The 19,797-nt window shown below is 36.2% G+C and overlaps 1 protein-coding gene across 2 annotated transcripts in view; it reads right to left on the bottom strand.

Moving 5' to 3' along the window:
- The window catches only part of ITGAV (integrin subunit alpha V), a 107,202-nt gene that overhangs the window by 27,789 nt on the left and 59,616 nt on the right, over positions 1–19,797 (bottom strand). For both annotated transcript variants that reach the window (XM_034954624.3, XM_003823516.6), the window contains exons 7-15: positions 17,709–17,834; positions 16,804–16,848; positions 15,588–15,631; positions 15,443–15,499; positions 12,979–13,031; positions 12,359–12,561; positions 5,928–6,119; positions 2,932–2,977; positions 727–834 (exon numbers count right to left, since the gene is read on the bottom strand). In XM_034954624.3, coding sequence (XP_034810515.1) covers positions 727–834; positions 2,932–2,977; positions 5,928–6,119; positions 12,359–12,561; positions 12,979–13,031; positions 15,443–15,499; positions 15,588–15,631; positions 16,804–16,848; positions 17,709–17,834 — 874 coding nt within the window. The remainder of the gene's footprint in view (positions 1–726; positions 835–2,931; positions 2,978–5,927; positions 6,120–12,358; positions 12,562–12,978; positions 13,032–15,442; positions 15,500–15,587; positions 15,632–16,803; positions 16,849–17,708; positions 17,835–19,797) is intronic.

Here is a 19,797-nt window from a genome sequence, read left to right as displayed (position 1 = left end):
CAGATAATTAATATATTAGAGCAAAATAATTTTTTTCATACAACTGTTCATAGATATTAAATCAGAAAAACAAGATATCTTTTAAAAATTTAAATGTTCATGGGCCTGTTTGGAATTACATATAAATGAACTGAGATCTTATTAGCTTTTCTTTCTTTTTGAAAATATTCATTGACCATGCATAATTCTTTAAAAATTAATTTCATACTAATTTATAGAGTATCTTTACAGCCTTTAGATATCCTTTTTGGAGCACTATTTCTATAATCCAATTTATAACATGAAAATAGAGTATAAGGCCAGGTGCAATGGCTCATACCTGTAAATCCTAGCACTTTAGGAGGCTGAGGCAGGATGACTGCTTGAGCCACAGCAGTCTTCGAGACCAACCTGAGCAATATAGGGAGACCCCATCTCTAAAAAAATTTTAAAAATTAGCTGTGTATGGTGCCGCACACCTGTAGTCCCAGCTACTATAGAGGCCAAGGTGGAAGGATCACTTAAGCCTGGGAGGTCGAGGCTACAGTGAGCCATGGTTGTGCCACTGCACACCAGCCTGGGCAACAGAGGCAGACTTTGCTTCAAATAAAAAAAGGATTAAAAAAACAGTATACTCACAGAAACTGTTTTAGCAATATTTCAGCCCTACCACCTTCATTTTCAATTGTTCTTACAATGCCTGAACAATAATCACAATAATAACTATTATTAAACAAATACCCTTACCAGGAAACTTTGAGAGCTGTTCCAGGCAGTGAGCAGGTTTTATTGTCTTGATTTAAAATGCTAGGGTACACTTCAAGACCAGCATTTACAGTGATAACTGGTCTGGCCCTAGTGGGGGAAAAAAAGAAGATGAAGTAAAAAATTATTTAAAAAGTTAGGTTGATTGAAATATTTTTGGTTCATATTCACTACATATATAGTACCATGTCTACTAAAAGCATTGTTTGTAATAGTAAAAGGAACAGGAACAACATAACCGTAGGTGATCAACTGTCTTAGTTGCCCAGAACTGTCCTAATTTTAGCACAGAAACTCCTGCATCCTGGGAAATCGCTCAGTTCCAGACAAAGTGGGACAATGGCTGGCCTATATGAATTCAGTCACTAAAGCAGAATGGCTAAATAAGTTGTGAGATATCTACCGAATTCACTGCACTACCATGGAGAAAATGAGTGGGATGACCTCTAAGACATAACCAACATATAGTTTTAGTGGGAGAGAAAAAAAACCCAAGAAGTACAAAGGATGTCTACTGATATACATACATACATACATAATATGATTTTTTAATGCATAGAATATTTCTAATAGAAGAAACAAATAAATTATTAGCTGGTGTGAGGGAAAACTTTTTTTTATATACCCTTCTTATAGTGTTTGCATTTTTACCACATACATTATATAATTAACAGCAATTTTAAAAACTAAAAACAATAAATTAAAATAAATACAGTTTTCCTGAGTTCAGATACACAGGTTTAAATCCTATATAAAAATACAGCTGGCTCAAGTCAATGTGCCTGTCTCAAAATGATAAATATCTGAAATCTGTTAAGTATTGTATAGCTACAATTAAATTGACCCATCGCAAACTCCGCTACATAGCACTAATGTTAGTGTTCCTGCCATGTATAAACTCAGATCACAGATATATAAACATCTTAACTACTTGGGATGCCAACTGATATTCTAAGTCATGAGGAATTGATGAAATACAGAGAATAACTGGGGATATATAAGAAACTGGGAAATAGAAATATATAAATTCATACATATTGCTCTAATAAAAATATTCATTTGGGGTTTCATTACATACTGACCTTGTGGTCAGAGAATACCAAGACATAAGCATGAGGTTAATTTCCTGCTTCTTATAGGAAAATGTAAACCCAGACAATTTTTACAGAGATTAAAACTACAGGAGAATACCTCTGAACATAATTTAAAAGACAAAGAAGGGGCAGGCATAGTGGCTCACACCTGTAATCCCAGCACTTTGGGAGGCTGAGGCTGGTGGATGACTTGAGCCCAGGAGCTCAAGACCAGCCCAGATAACATGGCAAGACCCTGTCTCTACCAAAAATACATAAAATTAGCCAGGTGTGGTAGTGGCACATGCCTGTAGTCCCAGCTACTCGGGAGGCTGAGGCACGAGAATCACTAGGACCTGGGAAGCAAAGGTTGCAATGAGCCAAGATTGCACCACTGTACTCCAGATTGGGCAAAAAAAAAAAAAAAAAAAAGAAGTTCTAGTGTTCAATAACACCATAGATTGACTATAGTTAATAATAATTTATTGTACATTTCAAAATAGCTGGCTGGGCACAGTGGCTCATAACAGTAGTCCCAGCATTTTGGGAGGCTGAGACGGGTGTATCACTTCAGGCCAGGAGTTCAGGACCAGCTTGGCCAACATGGCAAAACCCTGTCTCTACTAAAAATACAAAAATTAGCCGGTGTGGTAGCATGTGCCTGTAACCCCAGCTACTTGGGAGGCTGAGGCATGAGAATTGTTTGAACCCAGGGGGCAGAGGTTTCAGGGAGCCGAGATGGTCCCACTGCACTGAAACTCTGTCTCCAAAGAAAACAAAAGATCAAAATAACTAGAAGAGAGGCTGGAAGACAGGATTCTGAATGTTCCCAACACAAATAAATGATCAATGTTTGAGATGATGAATATCCTAATTACTCTGATTTGATAATTACATTGTATGAATGTATCAAAATATCACATGTACCCCATAAATATGTACAATTATTACGTACCAATAAAAATAATTTGCCCGTAGCAAATCACAAATAGAAAGAACAAATTTTATCATTATTTCAAGAAAATTAAACTAAAATTCAAACACTGACACTTAATTAAAAAACGTTCAAATAATTCAGAATATTCCTATACCGCAGGATACAGAAAATGCTCACCTGTATAAGATAGCTCGATCTACACCAAAAGCTCCTACAATTAAGTCTTAAGAAAGAGTGGAAAAACATGTTAATAATGATAATGGTTTTTAAAATGTATATACCATTCTATAAAATTTTCAATGAACATAAAAAGGCTTGAACAAATTCTCAAAACTATTAAGAGGTTGTAAGACATCATATAAAAGGCTAAAATATATGAAAACTGTAAACAAACTACCACCAGTGGAAAATGCTTATCATAAAGTAGACTTTCATCTAGGTGGATATAAATCTTTTAAATGAATATTTAGTAAAAAGCAGCAATGATAAGCATACACCTGCCAAACATACATACTGCCAAAGGAAAAAGCTTTATAGATGCCTGTGGATTTTACAATCTTACTGTAAAATTTCTTTTCTATTTTCTATATATAATGTGTGTGTGTATATATATAAAATATGTATATAAAATATATATATATAAAATACAATAGCAGATAGCACTCGAATCAGCAAGAATGAAACGCATTAGTTTTCATATGCCACAGGTTCAACTGGTTCATGATTCAGAAAAAGTCAAATGAGAGCTCTATCTCACAGTATACCCAAGCTAAATTTGAGGAAGTCTTTTCTAAACAGAAAATCACATGAAAAAAAAAATAAAAACAGATTAAATTACACAAAAGTTTAAAACTTTATGCTCAAAATGCAAATTTGACAAACTAGAAAATACATAAAAGAGTTAAGAAGTTAATATTTGCAACATTTAAGGCATTGTGAAAGTTTAAAAAAAATGAATGAATGAAAGAAAAGCAAAATACAATCCCAGTAGCAAAGAAGAAAAAAAAGACACAAAAAGGAAATTCACAGAAGTAAATGTGTGTATATATATATACACACAAATGTATATATATACAAATGTGTATATATATACACACAAATTATATATATACAAATGTATATATATACACACGCAAATGAAAATGATTATTTTTACTAATAATCTAATGTATAGTTAAGAATCAACCTCATAACTATACATTAGATTATTAGTAAAAATAATCATTTTTATTTATGTATAGTTAAGAATCAACCTGATGGCCGGGCGTGGTGGCTCATGCCTGTAATCCCAGCACTTTGGAGGTTGAGGCAGGCAGATCACGAAATCAGGAGTTCGAGACCAGCCTGACTGAGACCAGCCTGACCAAGACCAGCCTGATCAACATGGTGAAACCCCATCTCTACTAAAAATACAAAAATTAGCTGTGCGTGGTGGCGCCTGCCTGTAATCCCAGCTACTCAGGAGGCTGAGGCAGGAGACTCTCTTGAACCCGGGCGGTGAAGTTTGCAGTGAGCTGAGATCACGCCACTGCACTCCAGCCTGGGTAACAGAGCGAGACTTCGTCTCAACAAAAAGAATCAAACTCATGCCTTATTTCTAGAATCACAAACTGTTAGTTAAAATACACTGTCCACCTGTTATACAGTTAAAAATTATTTTAAAAGAAGCACAAGTATGGGAAAACAATGACTCATTTAATGCTGGTGAGTGCTTTAAAAAGTTGACAAAAACCTTCCTGTGGAGGGAGTGGGATGGTAACTTGACCATGTGTATTAATAACCTTAAAAAAAAGAAGTGCACACACTTGACACAGTGATTCTTGAATTTTGTCCTAATGACATAATCAGAGATATGCAAAAGAATCATAAAGAAAGATAAAAATGCCACAAAAAAAGGTAAATAAGATATGATGCAGCTATTTGTTACAAAGGGAAACAGAAAATTCATGTTTTAGAAGAATAATAAAGAAATGTTTCTGAAACGTTGAATAAAACACTATGAATAGCATATAAAAGCATGATTTCCTTTTTAAAAAAAATGTGTGTGACTGCACAGGAAAAACATTGAAAAGATATGCTTTGATGTATTTTCTAAAAGTTCTATAACAAATATATTGCATTTATAACAAAAAAACTCTAAAATAATACTAATTTATGAGAATCCACTTCATGTCTTATTTCTGGAAACAGACCAACATACTTGTATATTGAGCTCATATTAAGTGTTTCAACACAAAGGTCATCTAAATTTTCTACACTGTATTTCATTTAAAGAAAAGATCTGTTTTGATCCTAGATCCATTTATAATGCTCCAAAGTGTATAAGAACCAGAAAAAGGTCTTGCTTGCTCTACTGGACCCATGCAGTGGGCAACCTTGGGCACACTGCCTTTCTCAGTCTCTTTTTACATTCAGAAATGGTATAATAATGAGCTATAAAAATGAGCTTATTTTAACTCATGTATTAATGTGAGAATTAAATAAAATAATATACTTGAAAAAAAAATCACAATGAAGGCCGGGTGCAGTGGCTCACGCCTGTATTCCCAACACTTTGGGAGGCCACGGCAGGTGGATCGCTTGAGCTCATGAGTTCAAGACCAGCCTGGGCAACATGGCAAAAACCACTCTTTACAAACCATGCAAAAATTAGCCAGGCATGGTGGTGTGTGCCTGTAGTCCCAGCTACTCATGAGGCTGAGGTGGGAGGATGGCTTGAGCCCAGGAGGTGGAGGCTGCAATGAGCCAAGATTGTGCCACTGTACTCCAGCCTGGGCAATAGAGACATACCTTGTCTTAAAAAAAAAAAAAATCACAACTATTAGTCAAGTACATACATTCTACATAATTAAAAAAATAAAAAAGATAGCTAACATTAAAACAGCTTAGAATGAGCATTTAACTTTTGTTTATAACTTCTGTAATACTCTTCTCATTTCATTAAAGACTACAGGAGAAACTCAGAGTACACTGTACACTCCCAGGAAAGAGAGCTGACTTTTCTTCATATACCCTTAGGTGATGGGAATGATGCCTTGAATATTTTAGAGGTTTGATCAACATATGAAATACTGAATTGCAATAATTTATAATATAAATCAAGAACAGTAACTAATACTATTTGCTATTAGGACTGAAAAATCTAAGGGCTCTATGTGTTGATAAGAAAGCACCTGGATATCCATTTTTGTCTATATCTGTGGCTCCTTTCATTGAATAGCCAAAGCTTGGTGGCATGCTTCGAGCAGCCCACTGCCCTTCAAGGATTTGAGATGGGACTGCGTTCAAGCCTGTTGATCTTCCATTGAAGATATAAACAATTCCTTTTTTATCTTCACCCCCATATGGAGCAGCAATTGCAATATCTGTGGGGAAAAAAAGAGGAGGGGGAAGGAGAATGACAGAAGTAAGGAGGAGGAAAAGAAAGGGAAGAATGAGGAAGGAACGAGAGAAGGGGGAAGAGGGCAAGGATGAAGAGAAGAAAGTTTCAGTACTTGTAATTATTTGCACAGATCTTAATATTTATAGAACCCATTTATCATGATAAATACTAATTCAAGGTTCAGTAGGGTACTCTTTATCCATAAGCAATAATCTAATTCAAGGAAACTCAAGCAAAACTGTACAGAAAAGACATTAATTTAGAGCCAGATAATCTGGCTCTGACCTTAAACAAATCACTTAAACTTTCTGGACCACAAATGCTTCCTCATTAAAACTAGGGGTAGGGGATGGAGGAGGACACATCAAAAGATTCATCTAAAGTTTATTTTCACTCTCAAAATCCTAGATAATTTATTTATGGATGGTATTGTTTTTTCTGAACAGAAGCCAATCTGCTCAGAAATTCGTAAGTTGTGACTTCATCTTGATCTTGCTCAACTTACACTGAAAGAAGATAAATGAATAACATTTTAAATCTTTAAAAAACCCCAAACACCAAATTATCTTTTCTACCTCTAAAATGTATTACCAATCTGCCCACTTCTCTCTCTGCTGCTGCCACCCTAGACAAGTCATTGCCGCATTTTGCACTTAAACAGCCTTTTTTTCTTTTCTTTTCTTTTTAATTTTTGTTTGAGACAGAGTCCCGCTCTTTTCCCCAGGCTGGAGTGCAGTGGCACAATCTCGGCTCACTGCAAGCTCCACCTCCTGGGTTCACACCATTCTCCTGCCTTAGCCTCCCGATTAGCTAGGACTACAGGCGCCCGCCACCATGCCCGGCTAATTTTTTTTGTTTTTTTTTTTTAGTAGATACGGGGTTTCATGGTGTTAGCCAGGATGGTCTTGATCTCCTGACCTCGTGATCCACCCACCTCGGCCTCCCAAAGTGGCGGGATTACAGGCGTGAACCACGCGCCCGGCCTTAAACAGCCTTTTAAGTGGCCTCCCACTTCTACTCTTGCCAGTAACTTTCTCTTCAAAAGGGCCATTCACCATATCATGTCACACCCATCCCCATCTTAAAATCCTTCAATTAGTTCCCAAAGCATTTAGAGTAAGTTCTAAACCCTACCTGGTATTTCCATTGTTTACCATGCAAATCTCATTCCTCTCCCCATCCCCACCCCCACGCCATCCAGTTTTTTACCCTTATTTACTCTTCCCAGCAATCCTGGCCTTTTTTTCTGTTTATTAAACACACCAAGCTAGTTTCCAACTATGGGCTTGTATTTGCTATTCTCTCTGCCTTTTGCTCCAGAGCTTTTACAACTCTATTCCTTCTATTTGGACAAATAGCAAGCTGTTTGTCTGTCAGCAAGCTATTCCCTAGCCACCCTACGCAGCAGTGCACCACCCCTCTCGACTCCCTACTTTCTCTATCACCCTCTCTATCCCGAAACTCTATTATATTACCTTGCCTTCTAAAAAATCCATCATCTTTATCACTATCTAGATTTCCCCATTGTTTACTTATTCTATGACTACACAAAGTAAGTAAGCTATAGAACATAAGCTTCATGAGACCAAGGACATGTCGTATCTTGCCTATCACAGACCCTACGTACCAGTCATAACAAATTGCCTCAATTTCCTTAATGTACACAAGCTGTCTCATAGCTCCTTAATAAGCCATGCCTCATTGTCTCATGGCTCCCCTGAAACATCAACGATGCCTTGATCACTCATCCTTTATATGAGACCATTAAGCCTGGGATCTCAAACACTGTGATGATCACATTGAGGTGCTTTTTTTTTTTAAACATATATGCTGCCCCCATTGGATGCTGAGGTTTTTTTTTTATTATTATACTTTAAGTTTTAGGGTACATGTGCACATTGTGCAGGTTAGTTACATATGTATACATATGCCATGCTGGTGCGCTGCACCCACTAACTCGTCATCTAGCATTAGGTATATCTCCCAGTGCTATCCCTCCCCCCTCCCCCCACCCCACAACAGTCCCCAGAGTGTGATATTCCCCTTCCTGTGTCCATGTGATCTCATTGTTCAATTCCCACCTATGAGTGAGAATATGCGGTGTTTGGTTTTTTGTTCTTGCGATAGTTTACTGAGAATGATGGTTTCCAATTTCATCCACGTCCCTACAAAGGACATGAACTCATCATTTTTTATGGCTGCATAGTATTCCATGGTGTATATGTGCCACATTTTCTTAATCCAGTCTATCATTGTTGGACATTTGGGTTGGTTCCAAGTCTTTGCTATTGTGAATAATGCCACAATAAACATACGTGTGCATGTGTCTTTATAGCAGCATGATTTATAGTCATTTGGGTATATACCCAGTAATGGGATGGCTGGGTCAAATGGTATTTCTAGTTCTAGATCCCTGAGGAATCGCCACACTGACTTCCACAATAGTTGAACTAGTTTACAGTCCCACCAACAGTGTAAGAGTGTTCCTATTTCTCCACATCCTCTCCAGCACCTGTTGTTTCCTGACTTTTTAATGATTGCCATTCTAACTGGTGTGAGATGATATCTCATAGTGGTTTTGATTTGCATTTCTCTGATGGCCAGTGATGATGAGCATTTTTTCATGTATTTTTTGGCTGCATAAATAAGATTTAAACGTTAGACCTAAAACCATAAAAACCCTAGAAGAAAACCTAGGCATTACCATTCAGGACATAGGCGTGGGCAAGGACTTCATGTCCAAAACACCAAAAGCAATGGCAACAAAAGCCAAAATTGACAAATGGGATCTAATTAAACTAAAGAGCTTCTGCACAGCAAAAGAAACTACCATCAGAGTGAACAGGCAACCTACAACATGGGAGAAAATTTTCACAACCTACTCATCTGACAAAGGGCTAATATCCAGAATCTACAATGAACTCAAACAAATTTACAAGAAAAAAACAAACAACCCCATCAAAAAGTGGGCGAAGGACATGAACAGACACTTCTCAAAAGAAGACATTTATGGATGCTGAGTTTCTTAAAGACATGAGTAGACTCTGATTTATGCTCATTTTCACCACCTAGAAGAGTGCCTGGCCTGCAGTAAACACCAACTAAGAATTTGTTATCCTTAAAAATGAGTACCTAACTTACGTAAAAGTATTCTTTTTATCCTTTTTTAAGCCTTAAAGGTAAATCAGCTGGGCACGGTGGCTCACGCCTGTATTCCCAGCACTTTCAGAGGCCGAGGCGGGTGGGTCACGAGGTCAAGAGATTGAGACCATCCTGGCCAACATGGTGAAACTCCATCTCTACTAAAAATACAAAAATTAGCCAGGCATGGTGGTGGGTGCCTGTAGTCCCAGCTACTCAGGAGGCTGAGGCAGGGGAATCGCTTGAACCCGGGAGGCGGAGGTTGCAGTGAGCCGATACCGTGCCACTGCACTCCAGCCTGGCGACAGAATGAGACTCAGTCTAAAAAAAAAACAAAAAACAAAACAAAACAAACAAACAAACAAAAAAACCAAAGATAAGCATAACTTCTCTACTGACATATGCATTAATAAAGTATTTATTAAAACAGGCTGGCCACGGTAGCTCATGCTTGTAATCCTATCACCTTTGGAGGCCGAGGCAGGCAGATTGCTTAAGCCCAGGAGTTTGAGACCAGTTTTGGCAACATGGCAAAGCCCCATCTCTACAAAAAATACAAAAATCAGCCATGCACGGAGGTGCACATTGGTAGTCCCAGCTACTTGGGAGGGTGAGGTATGAGAACTGCTTGAGCCTGGGAAGTCGAGTCTGCAGTGAGCTGTGATTGTACCACTGCACTCCAGCCTGGGTGACAGAGCAATACCCTGTCTCAACAAATAATAAATAAAGTATTCATTAAAACATAATTTTGCAACAAAAGATGGCTCCAACGTTGAGTGACTGTTTAATAAAAATTATCTGTAACTTTCCTAAACGCTTCATTATTTTATACATGTTAATCATCTTCTCTCTTCGCTATCATCTGTTGAGTCTGGAAAATCCTACACATTCATGCAATTGATTTCTTCCTTTGATCATTTTAGATGCTCTTTCCTGCTTTTCTTTTTTTTCCTCTGCTTTTTCTGGAAAAGTACTGATAAAAAACTGCACATAATTACCTTGGGGCTATATAAAATTTTGGAACATAACTTTATTGTTTTGTTTTCAATATCCCTCTTGATGATGCCTAGGGTGGGGGTAGGTGGAAAGAGAGGAATATAGGAATACAGGAACAATGACACTTAATGTCTTCATGTATGAACAACAACAAAAGATCTAACATAACTAATAGAACATATATATGTATAATGTAACTATATTTACACATATGTACTAAATACTATACATAAATACAGCTCAGATAATTTTTCACTAAAGACATTATCATTCACAATCTACTATTTGCTATAGTAAGACCCAAGGAGAAACCTTGGGAGACCATAATCATCCTCTATGGATGATTTTATCTATATTTTAGCCCTTTGTAAAATCATTGTAAAACTTCACATTTTTTTAAGCTGTTGTCTATATTTGTTCTACTGACAGACAACACATTATAACAAAAACTTAGAAAGCTGGAAGAGATGTTGGCTAGATCACAGTAATGAGAAAACTTTCTTTAAAGTAACTGGAATAACATCAAGACAAGGTGAAGATCACACATGACCAGGCTTCCCAGAAAACCTGGGAGACAGAGGCCCAGCTACATAGCAAAGAATTCATTAACTTTATTCATGATGGAACCTCAAACTTAGCCCTGTATTTCCTATGTAGTTTTTGTTATGATTAAGTAATGATTTGGTCTGTTATATAGTGTTCTTTTCACATTTTATTATGAACTTCATACCATAGCTCCATTTGATTTATGCTAAGTTCTCTTTGTGGTAAAAATCTTTAAGCCTCTATTTTAGGTAGCAGATGTACCTCTGAGTAGATGTTCCCTACCACTGAAACTTCTCCTGTTGGCCAGGCACAGTGGCTCACATCTGTAATTCCAGCATTTCGCACAGCCAAGGCAGGAGGATCACTTGAGCTCAGGAGTTAGAGACCAGCCTGGGTAACATGGGAAGACCTCAGCTCTACTAAAAAAAATAAGCTGGGCTAGGTGGTGGGAGCCTGTAGTCCCAGCTACTCAGGAGGCTGAAGTGGGAGGATCTCTTGACCCTGGGAGGTTGAGGCTGCAGTGAGCCATGATTGCACCACTGCATTCTAGCCTGGGTGACAGAGTGAGACCCTGCCTCAAAAAAAAAAAAAAACAAAGAAAGAAAGAAAAAGAAATGTCTAAGGTTAATCTTCCAGATGACACATCTAGTAAATGACAGCACCTACCCACAAGACAGGTGTGAAATCTCGAGGGCAAACAACATTTACCTTTCCACTACTGTTTGAGACATACAACAAGTTATCTGTATTTTTGAAGTTTTCTTCTTAATGTATACCTTTCCTTTAGGTTTTAAGGGGGCATAGGCTTACTATACTGTTGATTACACAAACTAGTTCAACTATCCATTCTGTGATCTCTAGAAAGGTTTTTAACAGATTTAAAAAAAAAATCTTGGTAATTTGTAACATATATTTCATGTTTCTGAAAAGAGTTCTAAAGTAAAAGCTAACTTTGCTTTTTAAAGATATCGACAACTATTAAAATGGTACTATTATAAAAGAATAGGCTTATACTTTTAATATGCCACCATGAAGGGAGATATAACATCCCTTAGAACATTTTGGACAGCTACAACAAAGTTATGGCTTTAAAAATATTAATGGCAAATCATACCTTTGAGGTATGCATTAGTCAGCATTGCCTTCACAATGTGCCTGGAAGCATTTTTTTTTTAAAACTTGTAGCCAAATGAACAGAAGAGGGCACTGCTGCTAAGCAGGATGCACAAACACATAAAGCCACCAGCTAGCAGTAGACACCAGGGTAATGAAGGTTCCTTTCAGAAAGTAATCATTCTGACCTTCTAATTTGAGGCCAAGTGAATAATAACTCATGAGAGTCCATTTTTGAAATCTTTGCTCTGATTTTTAAAGAAAAATAGCAAACTGTCTTTAAATTTGGTGTGTTACTCACTTACACACAACCCACCTTTCCAGGAAGGAGATTTGCTCGTGTAGACTTCTACAGATGGACTTACAGAACTTTTCCAGGTGGACACAGATAATCAGGCACCTGTAGCTGCTAAACTTTGATCTTACCATTGAAACCATCCTGGTCCAGATCTCCCAAAGGAGCTATGGCACTGCCAAACCGTGCAAAGACCTCAAATCCATTCAGCTTTGTCGTCTGGAAGTCTCCTGAAGCTCTCTGTAGAGACACTGAGACCTGCCCCACCTCTTGGAGTTTGCCATCAGAGCCGCGATCCATGAAGAGAGGTGCTCCAATAAACACATCTGCATAACTAGAAGAACAGAAACTTCTCACCAAAGCAAGAACAAATTTCATGTCTTAGTAGGCATTTTCTTTCTTACTACAACTCACTTTTCCTCTTTCTGCATCTCTCACACCCACAGTGAAACACAAAATGATTACCAGAGCACTCATTTCAAATTCGAAACTTCCTTTAATTCTTTTAAGAAACTATGAATAATTCATAAAATTACTTTATTTGTTCATGTTATAAAAGCTACTGAAAAAAAACAGAATAAACATATGAGGTTTTCTAGAATTCATGATTAAGGTTGCTTCAAATTGTTTCCTTAAACAGAAAGATTAGCAGAAAAGGAATACAAAAACAGAAGAAAAAAATGTTTAGTTTGAGTAAAGTATTCATAAACATGAGAAGATAACTTTCTGGAAACATTTTTTTTAAACTTACTCATCTCCATTAATGTCAGTGGCAGCTACAGAAAATCCGAAATATGCAGCCATCTGGATAAAAAGATGAAAATGAAATGTTTATATTTCATCCAATTAGTTTAGACAATTAACATTTGTAATATATGTACCAAATAGAAAGAGTTATTTTTTTTCTCTGCATATAGTGCTTCAATCTAAATGTCTTGTCTTTTGTTTATTCTACCAACACAATGACAATCAGGTAATGAGGCTTGTTGTTTTCCTAGATCATGGACACAATATATTACATGTATATACACAATATATTACATGTATATCATTCCAGTGTTGTTGATATATGACATTTAAGTCTAAGGACTATCAATTCTCCTTCTCAGGCCTACCCTACTATCTCCCTTTCTCTCCACTTCCCAAAACATACCAGACACAAGCACACTAACAAAGATATATAGTCACAGACAAATGTTGTGATTGAACCCAACAAGTTTTATATGGATGCCTATGTCATGAGGATAATAGATAATAATTATTAATAACAGATAATAATTGGCTCCCCTATGTGTAACTACTACTACTGTTTAAAAATTACTGTTTGGAAAGATATGGAAAGGAGCTCATTTTTGTGTCATATCTCTATCGATTACTTGCCACATGATTTTGCTTTTGAATCACACACAGTACAAATGTGTTTGGGTTTATTATGAGCTTATAATGCACAGGGAGCAGAAATGTCCTCTTCCCTACCACAGGAGACCACAGGCTTTCATAGGATGAGCAGCTTAGCTGTAAATAAATGTGAAAAAGGAAAGCTCTAAAGAGAGCTGAAAGTGCAAAACAAAACTAAAAGAGATGACAGATTAAATATAAGGTGAAAAATGAGTCAACAAACCAAAAAAGGAAAGTTAGCAATGCTTCTCAAATTTGATTGGCTCAGATATCAAGGGAGAATGATAAGGGAGATTCCTGCATTATCTATTTTGGGTTGATACAGTGTAATTGGGAAAATGAAAGGTGTGTTCTGTATTAAATAACAAGTTCAGAGCTTGTGAAATAAAATATACTGTGTTTGGGGTAAAAGGTTGATGTGCCGACTATGTAACAGAATAATATTCATGGGCCTCAGTCACCTACGGTGTTTGGCTTGGAAGTGTAAAGAAAGGATGGCATTTACTGAGACACACTTTGTCCCGGGCACTATGATTCGAATGTTTTCTTTTGATTCTCACAACTGTCCCATGAGGAAGTTGTCAGCATCCCTATTTTTATAAATAAGAAACAGATTTTCAGCAGCAAATACCTTATCCAATGCAATAACAGATTGAGCATGGAAAACCCAGGTTTGTCCTCATCTAAAAGCCACGTTTCCCACTCCTCTCTAGCCACCCCCACTTCCCAATAGTGGAAGGAGGAATAAAGCAAGTATCATTGAGTGCATGCAGTAGGATCCAGACTCATACATGGTCACCAGACAGGAGAAGCTGCTTGAGCTGGAGAAGTCAAAACGGAACAAAGGGACCACCCCTGCAGCAACCCTAACTGCCTGTCAACTGCAGGGCCCTCCAGGTTGTGCATCAATCTTGACTGCCATACAAATGGGAGGAGGTTTCTGGGGACCATGAGTCTAGTCAGTTAGCCTGTCAATCCTATCCCAAAGCCCAACAATCTCAACTGAACAAAAAGGCTTGAATCCCAGATCTGCAAACTTTGAGAAAGATTTTTCTCTACCTACTGTTTAAATGTTTATTCATCATTACCAACTTATGGTATAATTCTTTGAGACATACAACAGAGAATATTATAAAATGCCTGTACTCGCAGAGAAATGTCTAATACTTAAAAAGTACTAGCATTTTTTTAGCTGAGAAATATCTTATTTCATGTAGTAAAAATGAAGTTTGCTTATAATATCTATAATACACATATCTGTGCCATGCTTTCTGTTGCATCTAATAAAATTATAAGGCATTGATCATCCTTAAAAAAGAATTTAATGATACCAGTAAAGAAAAAGGAAGTCTTTGTGGTTTTGTATGCATGTGATTTTGCATTTCCTACAAAAAAAAAAGGAAACAAAAACAAGCCAAAATATCCAAATTACTTTGGTTAAAACAAAGATGAAATATTTAAAGCCCATCTTATGTCTAGAATATTGAATATTATGGAATCATTAAACCATTCTGATACTGCCAAGGAAAGTTTTAAAACATTAGAAACTCTGATGATAAAATATTGAGTGAAAAAGGCAAGACACAATGAAAAATACAGAGTAAACCAATTTTTGTTTATATACTACACACACACACACGCACACACACACGCTCAAAAGAGAAATGATAATAGTTTGACCAAAATGGTAAGAGTTGGATGAATTATCTATTTGATGAGATTATAGTTCACTTTTACAGTTTTATTTCGCAAACTTTCTCCAATGAGTACATACTGCTTTTATAGCGGGAGAGGACGATCATATTTTGGAAGCATACCTGCTCGCCAGTAAAATTGTATAAGGAGGACATGTTCTTCCCATCATAAATATAAACCTGTGAAGGAAAAATAGAAGTATGTGAAATCTGGTAAAATAGAAGATAACTTAGAGATTTTTTAAAAAATACCTTTTAACTGTCCTACCATTCCCAAAGTCCTTGCTGCTCTTGGAACTCCTGAAACAAAGTCTGAAACAAACAAACAAACAAATTATTCATTTTTTAGGACAACACTGGAAGTTGCAGACCAGAAGTGACTATGTCAGCAAGCTTTAAGTTTTACTACTTCAGTTCAAAACAAACAATCAATTTAGAAAAATTGGTACTCCGTAATAAATAGCCCAGCATTTTTAAACTATAAAATCAAAATTTACAAAATACAAATTCTGGAGGGCTCTCAAACATAAGCAAATAAGCCCTCAAGTCATTTGTAATATTGTTAAACAAGAATAGACAAGATAAAGTAACCTAAGAATGAAGAAAAACTACATTTAGTTTAGTAGTACAGTAATGAAAAATAATACAGAGCAAACTGAAGTGGGGTAGAAGTGGCTGTGGCACAAAAATGTGATCAAAATCAGGTAAAGACTGTGATTCCTAAACAGAGCTCTGAAGGAAGATGGATGGACAATGAGAGGATGGGGTAATAACCGTACAGAGATGACCCAGAAGGTAACAAAGGATGCCTAAAGAAAGAAGACACTAATTCTTCCTCCCAGAGGAATGAATTTGCTGAAGACAAGGAGGAAAATGCTAAAGAAATCACTAACAGTGTTGGGGGCTAAAAAGAAGCAGAAAGGAAAGGCACTGAAGCCAAATGTAGCTGTCTCAATTTCAGCAGCCACTAGAGGAAGTTCAGCACAGACCTAGCCTGGACTCTCACCAGTGTGCTAACATCTTCCTCATTTCTTCTGTTATATTCCATAACAATGGTTTAAAATTGCTTAAAATTTTCTTTTCTTTTCCTTTTTTTTTTTTTTTTTTTTTTTGAGACAGGGTCTCGGCTCTGTCGCCCGGGTGGGAGTGCAGTGGCACAATCACAACTCACGGCAGCCTCAACCTCCCTGGGCTCTGGAGATCCTCCCACCTCAGCCTCCTGAGAAGCTGGACACTGGTGTGCATCACCGCGCCAGGCTAATTTTTGTGTTTTTTCTAGAGGCAGGGTTTTGCCATGTTGTCCAGACTGTTCTTGAACTCCAGGGCTCAAGGGATCCACCCGCCTCGGCCTCCCAAAGTGCTGAGATTACAGGCTTCAGCCACAGCACCCAGCCACTCAAACTGCTTAAAATTTTCAATGCCACATGTTTCAAATACTTAATCTAATTTTTTTAAAGATTATATATAGTTCAAGTACTTCATACCATCTATGCCATCACCATTGAAATCTCCGACAGCCACAGAATAACCTAAACAGGAAACCAAAGGGGAGAACCATCAGGACAAGGACGTTATCTTCAGCAGGCTTGCTGAGTAAGCATTCCTTGAAAATATTTTCAAGAAACTCCTTTAATTATGTAATATTTTGTCCCCTAGTCATAACAGATTAATATATATATGACACATGAATTTTAAATGAAACAACTGAGTTAAATACTCAAATAGGCTATTTTTATTACAAAACTACAATTGTCTTATTAACTTTACAAAGGAGTCTGTTAAAAACACCAAATTTACAACTCATCATAAAGAACAAATAAATTCTCTCAATCAGCAAGTACTATTTCTGTCATATATGACTTGTTTTAATATATCAGAAAGAAATTTAAAGAAAGAACACATGTTAATAAGTCCTAAAGACCAAAACTTTTATTTAACATCATGAAGAAAACTTCAGGAGTTAGACTGCCTCCATTTGAATCTCTGAAAAGCAAGTTACAAGCGAGTGACTTTGGGCAAGTTATTTTGCGTCTCAGTGCCTCAGTGTTTTCACCTACAAAATGAGAATAATACAGTATGCTTGACTTGTGAGGATTAAATGAGCGAATACAAACCAAGTCACCTTGAACAATGCCCAGAACACAGTAAGCATATCTTAAAGGCTAGCTATTATTATTATCACTGCACAAATAATCACTGTCTTCAATTTCAATTACTGAAACGTAACATAACCAAAGTACTCATTAACAATTTGAAATTGTATATTCTGTATGTTTCAAAAAATCCTAATCTATTTCACATAAAATATTTTTCTACTTAAAAGACCATACGCAGATATAAGATATATGTACCACAGTTCCAAAAATGAGTACATTTTGGTTTTACCTACCCAAATAGCTGTCATCAAAAATAGCTTGTGCAGTCCGAGTTGCTAATTGGTTATTATACTTGATGCTGTAAACATTGGGGTCGTATTTAGATACGATTTCTGCCACTTGATCCGAAATAAGCTGACCTAAAAAAAGGTGTATATATAAAATAACCTTCAAATGGAAACTTTATGATACAGATAATGTATGGTACCTGCATGAAGGAAAACAATATTAGATATTAGTACTTCTAATTATTAGCCGTACATAACTCTCCTTGATCATACTCAATTTGAAAATGGATATTCTTAACTTAAAATTATTTCTGTTTAAGCCAGTACTTAAAAGTAGTCTCTGCTAATAAAAATTTAAGAAAACAGGATTTGTCTTAAATCACTAGAAAGCAATGTTAAATACACGGAATAATAAAATCAAAGGCTATCACCCAACTAATCCATTAAAACATGAAAAATTTACTGAAACAATACTGTTACTTTTATAATCAGAATAATTGGTTCAATTGATATTTTTTAACTAGTAATTTAAACATCTTTAGGAAACAACCTCAATGGATGAGTTCACCTTCGTTCACAACCTTGTTATTAAGCAGACAAGAAATCCAGATGACTACACAAAAATCAGCCTGCCCTCCATGCCAAGAAAGGATAGCTGGTTTATCAAATGTTGTCTCCACAATATGGACACAGTAATCTCTTATCATTTCTGCTGTTTTAGAAAGAAATGTGTAACAGCTAACATTTTCAGTCCTGTTCCCATCTGTTCAGTCACAGAGACTGGATCTACAGCACAGAAGCACTTTCTCTGTCCAGGTCACTACTTTATCATCTGGGCTTCAGCGGTACCAAGAACATATGAAATTCAATAAACATTTCCTAAATTGAAGAACAGAGGAAAATTCATTATTTCTTCTGAATAAAACATTATTCTTTTCTCCATTCTAACAACGACAATTCTGAGATCTGTGAAAAAATTCATTCTAACGTACTTATCCAGGGTGACATCTGCTGATTTTAATCTTATTAAAACAAAATACTATTTGCCAATTCACTGAGTCTGCTAGCTATATATTACAGACAACTTGTAATAAAATTCTAATAAATATAATATTAATTTATTTGTCCTAATTTATTACTGTGTCCTAATTATTACACATTCCTATTTATTATTATTCCTATTTATGCAATACCCATGGCATTAAAAAAAAAGGTCATACATTTTCACAGCTGTATCTCTTAAAAAGACAGAGTTAACAAGTAGTCCTAACTGAGAATCACAAAATTTAGCTTCCTTGACAGTTCTGGTTCCCAGGCATGCTCATCAGATACTTCCTTCCCCTCCACTGAATGACATAATCAGCAATAAAGAAGAAAAATAAATCCATATTTCTATATCTAACTATAAAGTGTTAATATCCCCTATTTTCTCATATGTACTTTAGAACTGCTATTTTTGTTTTAAAACAGTAAAACTCAATTATAATTTTTCTAAATCATTTTATTTCCCAATAGATGTATAATGCATAGAAATTCCAATTTTTCAGCTTTGCTATGTCTCACATTCTGATCCCTGTCTGTGATGCCTGAATTTTCTATTTTTTTATTCCCTCTTTTGCCTTCCCTTTCAATATTTCACTTATTCCTAGTTTTCTTTTCTTCTTATTCTCCTTCCATCCTGTCATCCTCCAGCAAATCTCTTTCTTTAGCTTCCCTCTCCACAAGGCAAAAGCAAGCATGAGTTTTTCTACAAAGAAGCAAGTCAGGAAAGCATAGTGTAGAAAATAGAGTAAAATTTGAAACTTTCAAATCAATCCAGTCAAAGGTTTTCTAATTCTTCCAAACACTGACAATGCTTGAATATCAGAATGCTAATACAAAATAGTTCACCTCATAAATGGCACTTTTTAGCAGAAACTAAACATGTCAACATATTGATGAGATAAATAATTGTGTATCTCTAATGATACATAAAGAAACATAAAGCAAATAAAGTTTTAGTTATCTATTTTCACACTGTCAACAATAATCTATTGTACATATGTTCAAATGGTAATTTAATTAGGCCTCCCAGAATGACTGAATAATATAATAA

The sequence above is a fragment of the Pan paniscus genome, chromosome 13, assembly GCF_029289425.2.
Source record: "Pan paniscus chromosome 13, NHGRI_mPanPan1-v2.0_pri, whole genome shotgun sequence".
Classification (NCBI taxonomy): domain Eukaryota; kingdom Metazoa; phylum Chordata; class Mammalia; order Primates; family Hominidae; genus Pan; species Pan paniscus.
The sequence above is the reverse complement of the archived record's forward strand: the minus strand, read 5'-3'. Positions and strand labels throughout refer to the sequence as shown.